The sequence below is a fragment of the Triticum dicoccoides genome, chromosome 5B, assembly GCF_002162155.2.
Source record: "Triticum dicoccoides isolate Atlit2015 ecotype Zavitan chromosome 5B, WEW_v2.0, whole genome shotgun sequence".
Taxonomy (NCBI): domain Eukaryota; kingdom Viridiplantae; phylum Streptophyta; class Magnoliopsida; order Poales; family Poaceae; genus Triticum; species Triticum dicoccoides.
The window spans coordinates 41,665,125-41,679,014 of record NC_041389.1 but is presented as its reverse complement, the minus strand read 5'-3'; the positions used below and the strand labels follow the sequence as shown (position 1 = coordinate 41,679,014).

The following is a 13,890-nucleotide window of genomic DNA, read 5'->3' as shown; positions in this document are numbered from 1 at the left end:
GGGGGTTTAAACGCCGCAGCAGGGGGCTCAAACAGGGTTGGAGAAACAGGGTAACCAGGCATCCACTGCGTGTTTTAGGTGGCGAGGCAGACGAACACGCCAGAGCACCGCGTCGTCTCTGCATCGGCTGAGGAGTCCAGGGAGCGACGGAGGAGCCCTCTGGAAGACCACCGCGTTCCGGTGCTTCCAAAGGTGCCAACAACAGAGCAGCAGGAAGGTTGGGCCCGTCCCCTCCGGCACCCGTGGCGGCACGGCGAGGAGGTGAAGCGAGCGGACGGAGGTAGTCTCCAGGGAGCTCTTCCCGACCACATCCCAGAAGCGTCGGGCGAACGCGCATCCAAAGATGAGGTGATCAGCAGTCTCGAGGGGGGCGGAGCAAAGGGGGCACCCAGCTCCGGCAGCATCGACGATGTGCTTACGGAGGAGGACGTCCCTAGTGTGGACCCTGGCCTGCACCAGAAGCCAAGCGAAGAAACGGACCCGGCTGGGGGCGTAGTTGCCCCAGACAAAAGTCTCGAACGGCACCCCCAGCCCACCAAAGTGGCACAACTGGTAGACGCCGGCCGACGAGAGTAGCGCGCCCTTTGCGCAGCCAGGATGCAGAGATCGCTCGTCCGGCGACTCCGATAGGGTGACGCCACCGATGATCCGAAGCAGCTCGGCACGTTCGCGCGCCCCCGCATGATTCAGACGCGGGACCGGCAGTTTGTCGATGCCGAGACTCAGGACCTGGGCCACCGAGGCTTCCGGCGCGGTGGTGTGGGAGAACAGCGAAGGCAGCCGCCACACCAGGGCGCCTCCTGGGAGCCAAGCGTCCAGCCAGAAGGCAGTGGAGCACCCGTCCCCCAACTGGACAGCGGAGATCGCCCTGTAGGTCGGCATGAGCCCCGCCAGGGCAGCCCAGTGGGAACCAGGGAGGGACGCCGCCACCATCGGGGTGAGAAGGGAGCGCCCAAGCTCAGACCAAACCCAAGTGGCCCATGGCGAGTCCTGTTGGGAGTGGAGGCGGTGCGGCAGCTTCAGCAGGAGAGATCGGTTCTGGACCAGGAGAGCATGCACCCCGAGTCCTCCCTCGTTCTTGGGGCGGACCACCCTCTCCCAGGCAACAAGGCATTGGGCCCCCGACGCCTTATCCGCAGCAGCCCACAGGAAGGGGCGTCGAAGAGCATCCAGAGCGCGCAGCACCGACGGCGGCAGCTCCATGGCCGCCATGGTGTAGGTGGGCAGCGAGTCGAGGACGGCGTTGAGCAGGACAAGACGACCCCCAAAGGACAGGAGCTGCGCCCGCCATCCGGACAGGTAACGCTCAGCCTTGGCGATGAGAGGGAGGAAGTCGTCCATCGTCAACTTGCGGTTGGAGAGTGGAAGCCCGAGGTAGACCTGAGGGAAGCTCCCAACCTGGCAGCCCAAGACATTAACCATGTCCTCGAGATCACCCTCGGGGACGTGCATGGGCACAACCGTGCTCTTGTGGAAGTTGATGACAAGCCCCGTCGCCGCCGCAAAAGCATCGAGAATGCTTTTCAACCGCCTCACCGCCCCCAGCCCCGCCTGGAGAACGATGAGGGTGTCGTCAGCGTACTGGAGCACCAGCGGCGGCTTACCAGCCACCAGCGGGTGCGCCATCCCCCCGTCTTGCTGGATCATCCATTGCAGCACATCCGCCACAAGCAGGAAGAGGTAGGGGGAGATCGGGTCGCCTTGGCGCAGCCCCTTTTTGCACATGATCCAGCGCCCGGGAACCCCGTTGAGAAGGACCGCCGACATGGAGGAGCGGAAAATGGCGTCCATCCAGTCACACCAGCGCGCAGGGAACCCCCGCACCTCCATGATCCTCCGAAGGCTCTGCTAGCTGATGGAGTCGAAAGCCTTTGCGAAGTCAAGCTTGAGGACGAGAGAGGGTGCCTTCCTGGAGTCACAACATTGCACAATCTCTGTAGCGTAGACGAAGTTTTCGGAGATGCTTCTCCCTTTGATGAAGCCGGACTGGTCGGGGTCAATTAGCCCCGGGATTTGATGCTGAAGTCTAGTAGTCAGGACTTTGCAGACCAACTTGACATCACAGTTCTGGAGCGAGACCGGCCGGAAGCCCGCGGGCGAGAGAACACCTTCGCCTTTGGGCAGCAGCACAATGTGCGCCCTGTTGATGCAGGAGAGATCGGCCGACGAGGAGTAGACCCCGTCGAAGAGCCGCATGACGTCGCCGGCCACCGTTGCCCAAGCCGCTTGATAGAAAGCTGGCCCAAGGCCGTCGGGACCAGGGGCACTTGTCCTATCAAGGGCGCGGACGGCGGCCTCGACCTCCCGCAGCTGGAACGGGGCTTCCAGCCTTGCACCATCCACCATGGGCACCCCCAAGTAGAGAGCGGCCAGGTCGAAGCCCCAGACGGGCTCCCTGACCGTGCCTAAAAGGGCGGTGTAGAAGGCGTGCAGGGCCTCGTCTTTGGCAGCATGGCCGGCGACCACCGTGCCGCCGACGTCCAGCTCCCGGATCCGGTTCGCCCGGAAACGTTGTGAGGCCTAGGCGTGGAAGAACCGGGTGTTCTCGTCCCCTTCACCCACCCGTCGGAACTTCCCACGCTGCCACCAGAACGCGGCCTGTTGGCGCACCGAGAGGGCCAGGGCGGCATGAGCGTCCCGCCGGAGATCACATTCATCCCCTGAAAGCTGACGGTACTCTTCTAGGAAGTCAAAGAGGTCAATAATAAACCTGCAGTTATTGTCGAGTCAAGGGACAAACCGGTGATTAACTTTCCAAACCTTTGCCGCGTGTCGAAAGAACTTGACCCTAGCCGCAATGTTGCGAGCACCGTCCAGAATAAGAGAGGGGCGGCCCGAGGAAGGGGCGGTGGAAGAGAGGAAGAGGGGGTCGAGAAGCCACTTATTTTCAAACCGGAATTGGCGCGAAACGGGAACATGGGTGGAAGCTGTGACCAACAGGGGGAAGTGATCAGAGGTCACCCGAGGGCGCGACGCCAGCGAGGAGTTGGGAAGGGCAGAATCCCAGTCGGCGTTGAAGAACGCACGGTCGAGGCATGCAAGAGTGGGGGGGGGGAGCGACGGTTCGTCCACGTCTCGGAGAGAGGGAGCTCGAGCCAGGACAAGGAGGCAATGAGGGTATTAAACCTGGAGGAGAGTGAGGCAGAAAAGTTGGCATTGTTTTTCTCCTCCCGGTACCTGATGAGATTAAAATCACCGATGGCAAGCCAAGCACCATGCACCGATGGCGCAAGGGAGAGCATTTCATCAATGAACTCTTGCATTAGCGAGTGGTCGGACGGCGCGTAGACATTGGAGATAGAGAAGGAGAGGTTGGAGGAGGTCGAGGAGAGGACGGTGGTCAGGGCGAAGCGACCGGAGTGAGAAGAGACCAGGGAAAGAGCGTTCGGATCCCAAGCCGTGACAAGCCCCCCTCGGGAGCCGTCAGCCTCCACACACTCGAAAGCAGCCAACCTAGGAGGGATGAAGGTTCGGGCCTTGAACACGGACACCGCGGAGAGCTTTGTTTCCTGGATACACGCAATCAGGGGGTTTGCATCACAGATAGCCTTACACACAAGCACACACTTGTCATCATCCCCCAACCCCTGGACATTCCAGGACAAGATAGACATGGTAGATTCACATCAATTTTTAAATATGTTTTTATAATTGACCTAGTGGAATTATGGCATATGAAATCAAGTGGAGATTGGCTCCTTAAATGGGGTAACAACGCGCAACCACGATGATGCACCCAATGTGCATGTGCCCCCTCGACGCATGTGCTTCCCTCATGGCGGACACACAAGATAAACTCGTCATCACCGACGGTCGCAATTCCCACATCTCAATGATGCATGTCGTGGTGTCCCATGCACGATGCGCCTTCATGGCACTCTCATGGTGGTTGTTTCTCAAGCGGTCACCCTGCGTCATGTCAAGCTATGTCACACCACCATAGCCTTCTTCTTCGTCACCCGCCGCGCCATCACCGCCTTTACCTCCTCTTCCACCGCCGCAAGGAGACCAGTGGTAAGGAACCAGAACACCGCCCACTTGGGCTGCTTGGCTGGATCCACCGATCCCGCTTCCTCCATGGCCTAAAGGACCTCGCCATCACCTCGTCATCCAACACCTCGCCCACCGCCATGGCTTTCGCGTTGAGGGAGCTCCCCGTTAGGAACCACGAGTTGATTCCCGCCAGTGATCTCCGCCATCTTCACTTCTATTCTCGCCATCGAGGTCAGGGTGGAAAGGGGATCCGCATCCAATCGAAGTCAACCAGAGCTCCCCCTTGAAGTGAGGCAGATCTAGCAAAGTGGAGGAACAGGGAGCAGGGGAGGATGAATGTGGAGCAGCAGAGGCGACCAACCGATCAAATCCAATCACCTCGGTGCCTCCACATCTCCCACTCGCTATTTCTAAGGTCCACACCATGCACCGAGTACCGTGCCAAATCACACGGGAAACGTACCTCGTCATCCACTGAAATTTGATCTCTCACTGACACGATCGCGAATCTACCACACCTCCTCGGTCATCGAGGAGCTTCAACTGACGCATTGCCGCCCGCCGGAGAAGCCATGCTGGTACACGAGCACACCAACCGCCCGGAGATCTGGGAAGAACCTCACTTCCCAACGCGTGTTGAAGCATGGGTCGTACGCAACGCTCTTCCCATTGTGTCGACTCATCATCACCCGAAACTACTAGTCAAGTCCCGCTCGGCCATAGATGGAGTAGTTGTTTCTTGGAGTCCATCTATGGTTTTCCGTGTTGTGGACCGAAGCAAAATATGTTACTCTTCTCAGCTCTCGTTGATGGATTCTATGGAAACAAATACATGGGCTGTGAATATGGCAAAGGTCATTTTCTTTGGCAAAGAAAGGCAAAAGATTATGCTCAAGCTCCGCCACTGCATGCACGGCAAGATTCAGTGTAAAAGTTGGAAATAAACGGAAGCCGCCCCAAACACTAGCTGAATAATGATATGCAGGAATGAGATTAGCACAAACAAAACAAACAGTCAGTGTAAGAAGACATCTGTAAAGTGCATGCATGTAATCTGAACATTTTCCTCTGCACTTTATTTCCTTGTCTCAAAAAACAAATGCATGTAAGCGAGTGAAGTTACAGGCTAAAAATCATTATGAGGCGTTTATCGGTGGAGAATTTTACAGGAACTTTAAGTTGCATTTGCACAACTCTAGAAAAGTTCTTGATCAGCAAAGTAAGTTGAAACTAGGAACCAAAATTGAAACAACATAAATGTGTGTATGAATACTAACTGCAGTTCCAATTTAATCAACATCAACTTGACCCAAGATAAGCTAATTATGCATGCGAGTCACTGAGTATATATCATACAAGCATAACTGCAATTATTCTGTATGCTGAAATAAACCTATAAGCTAGCTGTACCCCAACAATCTTCTAGAGGTTCAGGGGAACCAACAGCTATACCCCCAATTGATTAAGCCAGCGGTTGCATGAAAAACAATGTTTATCATAAATATACTTCATGAATATATATAAACTGCAGTGACATTCTGACCAACATCAATTATACCGAAGCTGTGGTGCAGGCGTCTCGGCGGCGCCCGATCCAGATCTGAAGGCCTCCGTCTACTTCAACCAGGGCTGCCTCCGATGGCCCTGCTTTGGGCGGCCTTTGTCATCGGAGTTGTACCTGTTTGGCGGCTGGAGGTGGGAGGTAGCTCTGGAGAAATCCGAGGCCAGAAGTGTTGGTCACGACGGAGGCGACGCCTGAGGGCGTCGTACCCTTCTTGTAGGCGCCGTCCAGGTTGCCTCCTTCCCCTCTTCCTTCCACCCAGCTCGTATGCCGGGCGAAAGCCCGAATCCTTGCCGGATCGAGCGACAGCGGCGCTCCGGGCGTCGTCACCTTCTTGGGGGTGTCGTTCGTGGTGATCTTGGGGTGGATGTGATGCTTTGGTTGCTTGGCGGCGGATTGGTCTTCAGCAGCCCTGCCGGTCTCGGGAGCGGTGCTTCATCCTACTCATTGATGGCGGCGTATCTCGGCGGCGTGGCGCAGTGGAGATTCGACATCCGATGTGTGGCGATGGACTCGCGCAGAAGGACGAAGCTGTCTGGTGTCGTGGTGACGTCGATGGCTGAGTGGCCAGACAAAGTAGAAGCCTCAATTTGATCTGAAGGCGGACCTGTGGAAGATGGCGGCGACGACACACGAGTGCGTCTGACCGGATTGTGCCCCAGACCCAGTATGTGGCTCGGCTGGGGCTTCCGAATGTGTTTCGACTTCCGGCTTTTGATGTTAGGCTTAGGTGAGTGGTCTGGGTAGTGGCCCAGCTAGCACCCCTTCATCATTTTGAATAGGAGTAGCGGCATATGTTGCCAAGATGGTGGATTCAGGCACATTGTTGTAATACTTTGTAAGGTCCTTCACCGGCCTTCACCGGCCGTCGCAGGTTGGATGTGGGAGGTGCTTCCGATCCCTACGCGAGCGACGTGCGTGCTGGAGCCTGGACTGGAGGGGACGGTTTCTCGTGCGTGCTGGAGCCTAGACTGGACTGAACGTGGACCATGCAAGTGTGGAGCTAGCTAGCTGTTTAAGTAGCGGAGTGTGTGTGCGTGCGTGTGTGTGTGAGAGAGAGAGCATCTTATGGCAGTGACAACGAAACCACGGGGCAGTTGCATGTGGAGCGCGTAGATCATCTTTGGCAATGCTGCCTAATTTCTTTGCATGCTAATGATATCATCATGGTCTCTCTCTGAACACACACAGGCGTGCGATGTTGTGAGTGAAGCCCACCCAACACACACACAGGCTGCGATGCAAGCATGTGATGGTCTCTGTTCGTCTCATCAATGGAGAGAAGAAACCATGCACGCGGAAGCTTCGTCCGGCCAGGGAGCGCGTATAGCATTTATGGTAATGCCGTGGGATATTAGCGTTGGGTGCCAAATCAATCATTTTGATAAGCTACTTTCTACAACATTTTGGCAGAGTCGTTTAGTTCTTTTTAATATCCTTCTTTAGGCGGATGGAATCTCAACTTTGAGTTACAATGTGTATTGCCACATGACTTTTGGTTTTTCACGAGACTATTCTTGAGCTTATTTCTCTTTGTTGTGAATGGGTGGTGGGGCTCCAAAGGTATGTATAGTCATCTTGATCCTTGTCATCTACTCGAAAAGCATGTCAAAAGAATAAAGAAGGTGATGACGATTGATGACATGCCTCCACCAAAGCATAAAGTGGTGAGGCATCACATGCTTCCCAACGACGCGTGTTTTCAAGGTATTATCTTTTCACATGCTTCCTAAAGCCTTGCTTTTACAAAGTGAGATGGTCATTGCTTAATCTCTTCTGAACACAAGGGAAATCCAGCATCTGACAACAACAAAAATATCAAGATCCTAGCATACTAATCCGTCAAATGCTCACATATCAAATTACCATGCCTCTAAACTATTTTTGCCGTGACAATAAATTTTCCTTAGCCCCAACTGAACCTAGAAGAATGTATGACATAATGAGATCATCAACTTAAGTTTAACCATTAAATTAATGTAGTTTGTGCCGAAATTCAGATCAAGATACATATGCACATCAAGGTGTTTATAATTGATCAATTGGAACTCTGGCATAGAAAATCAAGTGAGATTGGCTCCTAAGATGGTATGACAACGCTTAACTACCATGATGCATTGGATGTGCATGTGTTCCCTCTATGTGCCATCCCGATGGGGGAAATACAACATAAACTCGTCGTCGCCGAAGCTCGCAATCCCACGCCTCAGTGATGTACTTCATTTCCACGTGTACATTGTGTGAAGGTGACGCGTTAGGATCGATATTACGTGGAGGCTAGCGAAGATTGCTAGATTTGCATAGTGTCAGTCACGTGCGCTACAAAACATTTCATCAAACACCTTCAGTACACACTTACACGGTCCGACATTTCAGTCACCTGATAAACTTAATCGGCGACAACATTTTCACAGGTTGATCTTTTTACCTAGAAGTCTGTAAAAAATGTATGCTAGAATTAGGAGGCATATTAAACACTCCTAGTAGACACGGGTAAAAAAAACACCTCGACGATCCCAATGCACCATCAAAGGCACACAACTACATAATTCAAGCTTGGTAGTCGATCTCAATGAACCATCCTTAGCAAAGGCATCTGATGCAGCAGCTGTTACAGAAGGGGTACTAGTACTTTACTACACCCCTGAAGCAGAGGGCATCGTCGCCGAGGGCATCGCTGGCGCCGCAGCTGCCTACTCGTCATTGACTAGTCTTCCTCTACTGTCCTAGAGTTGGCTTCGTGGGCACCACTAGGTACCGAGAGCATATCGTCGGCGCAGTCGTTCCCGTGCTCGACGAGGCGCATGAGGAGGCCGCCGCCATGCGAATGTAGTGGTCGGGCAACATGATGACAGTCGCACGGCGCGATGACGACTACCCAGACACCTCCTCTATTGGCGCGGCTGGCCCACCATCGTCATCCCATATAGCGATCTAGCTGAGCGATGTGGCAGCGCAGGTCACAAAAGGGAAAGGTCGCCAGGAAGAGCAGGGTGACCATGGAACTAGACGAAGCGACTACTACCTATTTTCATGAAATTCCTCGTCCCGGATGAGGCTTGCCGGAGTACGGGGTGGCGCTTCCATTTTGACTGTTACTGGGGCGGTATGGGTGGGGGGGGGGGGTCCGTTTTGACTGTCACTAAGGCGGTTGACGGCCGGCACCTCAGATTACGGTGGACGGATGAGAGGCAAGAATTTTCCTATTTTTACTGAGAACAATTGCGATTCGACTAAATTTAAGAAGATGGAGTGATGTTTTGTTGGGAAAAGAATGATATCTGAGGGTGTTAACTTTTCGTGGGATCTGCTAGCTGATGCTTAATTCCCTAGAACCAAAAAAATCCTCCTGAAATATGACTTTTGAGGGATCTCCTAGAGATGCTCTAAGGCCCTATTGTCCTTTAATGTCAATCTTCAATTTATTTCCTATGCGAAAATCTTTGGTGATCAATTCTAAACCATATTCCTAGAACTTGACCTACGTGCATATGGATTCCAATATAAATTCTGACGGAAGCTGCTTTAATAGACCAAAATTAAACTTATGTTGATGACCTAGTTATGTCGTGCATTCTTACAAACCTCTTAGTTGTTGCTACACAAATTTTATCAGCCATGGCAATGGCCGTTCAGTGAGTTGTGAGCATGTTAGGAATATTTTTATCTCGAGCTTGCATGTGCGCGATTAATTAGATAGGATCATCTTGATAAAAAGAATTGGTTTTATTCCAAGATGTTTCAAGTGTTGAGACCTCCCAAGTTGGATTATTGATGGATCGATCTTCCACGTGTTCAAAACGGATAAATATATGTAGTGTGCATCTTACTTGGACAAAGCCACACTACCTAGTTCAAAAACTAGTGCGCGGCTAAAATGAGCTAGATGGGTTTTCACTGCCATGTGTATACAATTTCACCCACATCGCACTAATTTTTTTTATGAAGGATAAAATGAGCTAGTAGCAAAGAAATGATGCTTTGCCAAAGATGGCATACGCGCTTGGCTGGGTGCAATGCAGATAGGCAGCTTCCTGTGCCCGTCATATCGTCGCTGCCACTCACTCTCCTCTCTCTCCCTCTCTCTCTCTCGCATCGGATCCAAGGATAAATTAAAGCTCCGTCTGCAACCAAGATTATACTTCAGAAATAAGCACAGCAAGGCAAGGCAAGGCAAGGCATCCGAGCAGTGCGGTGAGTCCCCGTTCCCCCACTAGGCAGAGGCACTAGCTCGTCGGATCTCCTCACTAAAATCTTCTCAGCAGTTGAAATTAAGCCAACCAACTAACCATCTTCTTCTCTCGATCTTCTCACCCAAATCTTTCTTCTTGTTTCTTTTGCAGACAGAAAACTGAACAAGGCAACTAATCGATCCTTCCACCATCGATCACCATGGAGAGCAACAAGATCCGTGATCCGCTGCTTGCCACCGTGCCCAAGGAGGAGGCCATCCCGGCTGCCGTCCGGCGGGCCAGTGGATGGGCGCTCTTGGCCGCGTGCGGCACCATCCTCTCGTTCGCCGCGGGCCATGCGGCCGCCTACGCAGTCGGCCAGTACCAAGTCTGCTCCACCCAGGTCGGACTACGTAACTACACCCGCTTGGCTGGTTTCTGCACATTCCGAATTATCGATCGATGGATCCATCCATCATATTCAAGATGGTTGGGTGTGGTGTTCGTCTGGATGCACACGCCGTTCGTCCTGCGGTGCGTCCAGTGGACCGACGCGCAGGCCGCCGACGACAGCGCCCTCTGGTTCGGGATGCTATGGTGCGCCCTACTCCAGGCGGCTGCGGCGGCGCTGGGGCTGCACCTCCCGTGCCGCCGCCGCTGGGCCCGCCGCGCCCTCGCCTTCCTCGCGCTCGTCGTCACCTTCGTCGGCCACTGCATGTACGCCGCCGCGGTCCGCCTCCTCCTCGCCGTCGACCCAGCATACATCATCGCCAGGATCTTCTGCACGGCAAACATCGTCATCTTCGCGGGGGGCGACCTCATCTGCTTCCTGGGCTTCCTCCTGGGAGGTGACAACTGATGAGCAGGGCGTAGGCAGCCGATCGATCAGTTCGCGCATTCATGAGGTACGGATGAAGTGATGAGTACCATTATGCTTTTTCTGAGGAATAAGAAAGTAGAGTATGCATTATGCTATGACCATTGATGGAGTGCGGTATGTCTGAATTTACTAGTGTTAGTTGGACGGATTGACTATACTAGTTAGTAGTATCTGTGTAATGTGGGCTATATACTTCGCTTGGATTATATATTGGACCTTTTCATTTCCCTGCAGTATGATCATCAGACTTCAGACATAAGTTATATGTTCCACCTTCGGTACAATTGTTACTGTTGTTTAATTATATAGTATATCTATGCATCCCTGGCTCATGTTGTTTGTGGTGTGGAGTGAGCCATTGTTTTTCACTGAATTCCAGCATGTATGAATGTATTTCGCCGGGGTTCAGCTGTGACCTGTGAGTTTGGTCAGGCCGGATTTTTGGATGCAAGAGTGACCTGACCTGACCTGACCACACTCTTGATCGGCTGGGCTAGGGGTGGCCACATGCAATTGAGAGCGACACGGTTGGTGACATAGATTCAGGTGTAGGTCTGAACCGCCGGGATTTGTACTATTGTACTAACTAAAACAGTGGCCCTTGCAAATGCCAGGGCACCTAGCAAGTACATCAAACCCTCTAGAAAATCTTTTGAAATTCCAAATCATTTTAGACTTGTTTCTTAAGACAAATACTGTTTTGGGTCACTATACTATTTTCTTTCTTTTCGATTTGGTCTTCCAGTTATTACAATGGATAATATTAATTTTATCGATGAACTCTTAATACTCTGTCTATTTGCTCCCTCTTGTGGGTTTCACCGTTTAAACATTTTGATCGATGTGACACCTTTGTGTAAGATATATACATAACACAACTTTAAGTTTTAAAACTATTTTCCATATTAAGAAACAACCATGTGTTCTTAAAATCGTCAAAAGTATAAAAGAACATACAATTGTAAGAAAAATCTGAAATGTGGTTTTCACTTAATCTCCAATTTTTTATTTATTTATATGTCTTATCATTATATTTCCCTTTTAATAATTTAGGATTTTGGCAAATAAGATAAAAATATCCAGTGAAATAATCTTTGAAGGTAACTTTTATCTGGACACTACATGAGATAACCCTACCATTGTGATAGTTAAAGCCACTTTCAGGAAAAAAATAGAAAATGTCAGGAGTTGGGGCCTCAAATGTATCTGGATTAAGTTGCTCGTGATGGAGCCTATACTACCTGAATAGTTGAAAGTACAAAGTTCTCGGTTCTTTTACTACAATCACACTTTATATAGGAATGTCAGGGCAATTCAAATTCTAACTTGATACATGGTTCAATGAGCGATATATATGTGGGTGATTACTAGCTAATTTAATTGTGTTCTGAATATGGCCAAGCATCACTATAAATATTCAATTTGTCTTATTTTATTTATTTTATTATGACATTGAATTTGAATTCGATATTTTGTGGTATCATAAACATAGTTGGTACAGGTATGATGATTTTATTTAGAATACATCACACGTTATAGATTTAAAAATGAGTGACACGATTTGTGACATAGACTCGACTGTAGTAGCTAGCTATCTTGGGTGGACTCCTAGACTTTTGTCATGATGCGTTTGAGGTTTGCATTATTTGTACTAACTAGAACAGTGGCCCTCGCAAATGTGAGCGCACCGCCTTTATTGTTCTGATGAAAATGTTGGACAAAAGAATAAAGTTTTGGATATCCTATTGCCATTGCTAAATTGAATATCATAAGACAGAAAAAATGTTAACGGCCATTTTGGTGCAAGTTCAAAACAATGGATTCGAAAGTACAATAATGCTTAAAAAAATTGGTTCAACAAATGCCAAAGCACAATAATAAGTACTCCATTCGTTCCAAAATATATTGGTTATTAGATTTTTGCAAATTCAAACTTTGTACACTTGGAACAAGTTTATAGAAAAGAATTGTCAACATCTACAATATCAATTCATTACCATTAGTTCAAGAAATATATTTCCATATAGTATGCATTCCATGTTGTATATATTGGTTAAACTTTATGAAACATGACTTTCGAGAAAACCAATTGACACTATATTAAGGAACCGAGTAAGTGCAATTATAATTTGGAAAATTGCATCATAAGTCCTAAAACTATTGGAGGTGTGTTAGTTCAGTCCTATAACTTCGAAACTGCAGTTTTGGGTCCCAAAACTATGTAAGTTTGTTCATGTCAGGTCCGAAGCTTGCATGGCCCGTATCTATGGTGCATTTTTTTCAAATGAGCCATTTATATGTGTTTACTTCCCCAAAAGTGGTCCATACGCTTTCACGTCACAGTGTGTATTGCAACCTGCACACCTGCCACCTGTGTGGTCATGAGTGACAGTGCAGCCTCGCTGAGAGGATTGTTGTGGCCGCCAGGGAGACACCAAGACAATCGGGATGTGGAGGACGCCATCCCACCTCTCTCTCCCTCATGACATTGTCGTTGCCCCGACACCATTGCCGTGGAGCTAGTCATGCAGAGTTGATTGGGTATGAGCATGGCGAAAGGTGGGGAATTCTTGCTGCTGCCGGACGACGCTGACGAGTACGCGGAAACCGTCAAGCTGGAAAAGGTCGGCGAGAGAGTAGCCACATGTGTCTATCAATTCGACGCAATGTGTTGTTCTGTTACTATGGGGTGGGGCTAAGATGGCCGGCCTAGTCTCCTTCATGGAGCTCAAGCCATCATGTCACTGATGGCCTACAGTTTCAAAGTTATACGACTAAACTGATGCACCTCCAATAGTTTTAGGACCTAAAACTGCAGCTTGGGAGTTAGAGGAGTAAATTGACACGCCTCTTGTAATTTTAGAACCTAAAACTGCAGTTACAAAGTTATAGGACTAAACTAACATACCTCCAATAGTTTTAAGACTTATGATGCATTTTACTCATTTTCTTATGCCACTAAAGAACTTAATATGATTCTTATTTTGCATTATATTTCAAAATAAATACGGCTGAACTAATGGTTACAGAAAAATGGATATTAATTTGGTTGCTCTCACATAGTGCTGTTATGTGCACCTATCTAGTACATCAAACCCTATAGAAAATCTTTTCAAATCCCAAATATTTTTAGAAAATAAATGGTAAAGAAAGTGAGACAATGCTAGACACACAACCAGGGCTACACGGGGAGAACCTAATTCCATATTCAGTTTCATAAATCTAATGGCTATATTTGATTGGTCCACTAAATTAATGGTTGGATGTTTCTAATTTTTGTTGGA

The 13,890-nt window shown here is 49.8% G+C and overlaps 1 protein-coding gene across 1 annotated transcript; it reads left to right on the top strand.

Annotated features, from left to right (window-relative positions):
* Nucleotides 1-9,562: 9,562 nt before the first annotated feature.
* Nucleotides 9,563-10,883, top strand: LOC119305123. The gene is made up of 2 exons (XM_037581731.1): nt 9,563-9,748; nt 9,898-10,883. Exon 2 carries the CDS (start codon nt 9,947-9,949, stop codon nt 10,583-10,585), a length of 639 nt encoding a protein of 212 aa, XP_037437628.1. The 5' UTR covers nt 9,563-9,748; nt 9,898-9,946; the 3' UTR covers nt 10,586-10,883.
* Nucleotides 10,884-13,890: the final 3,007 nt, after the last annotated feature.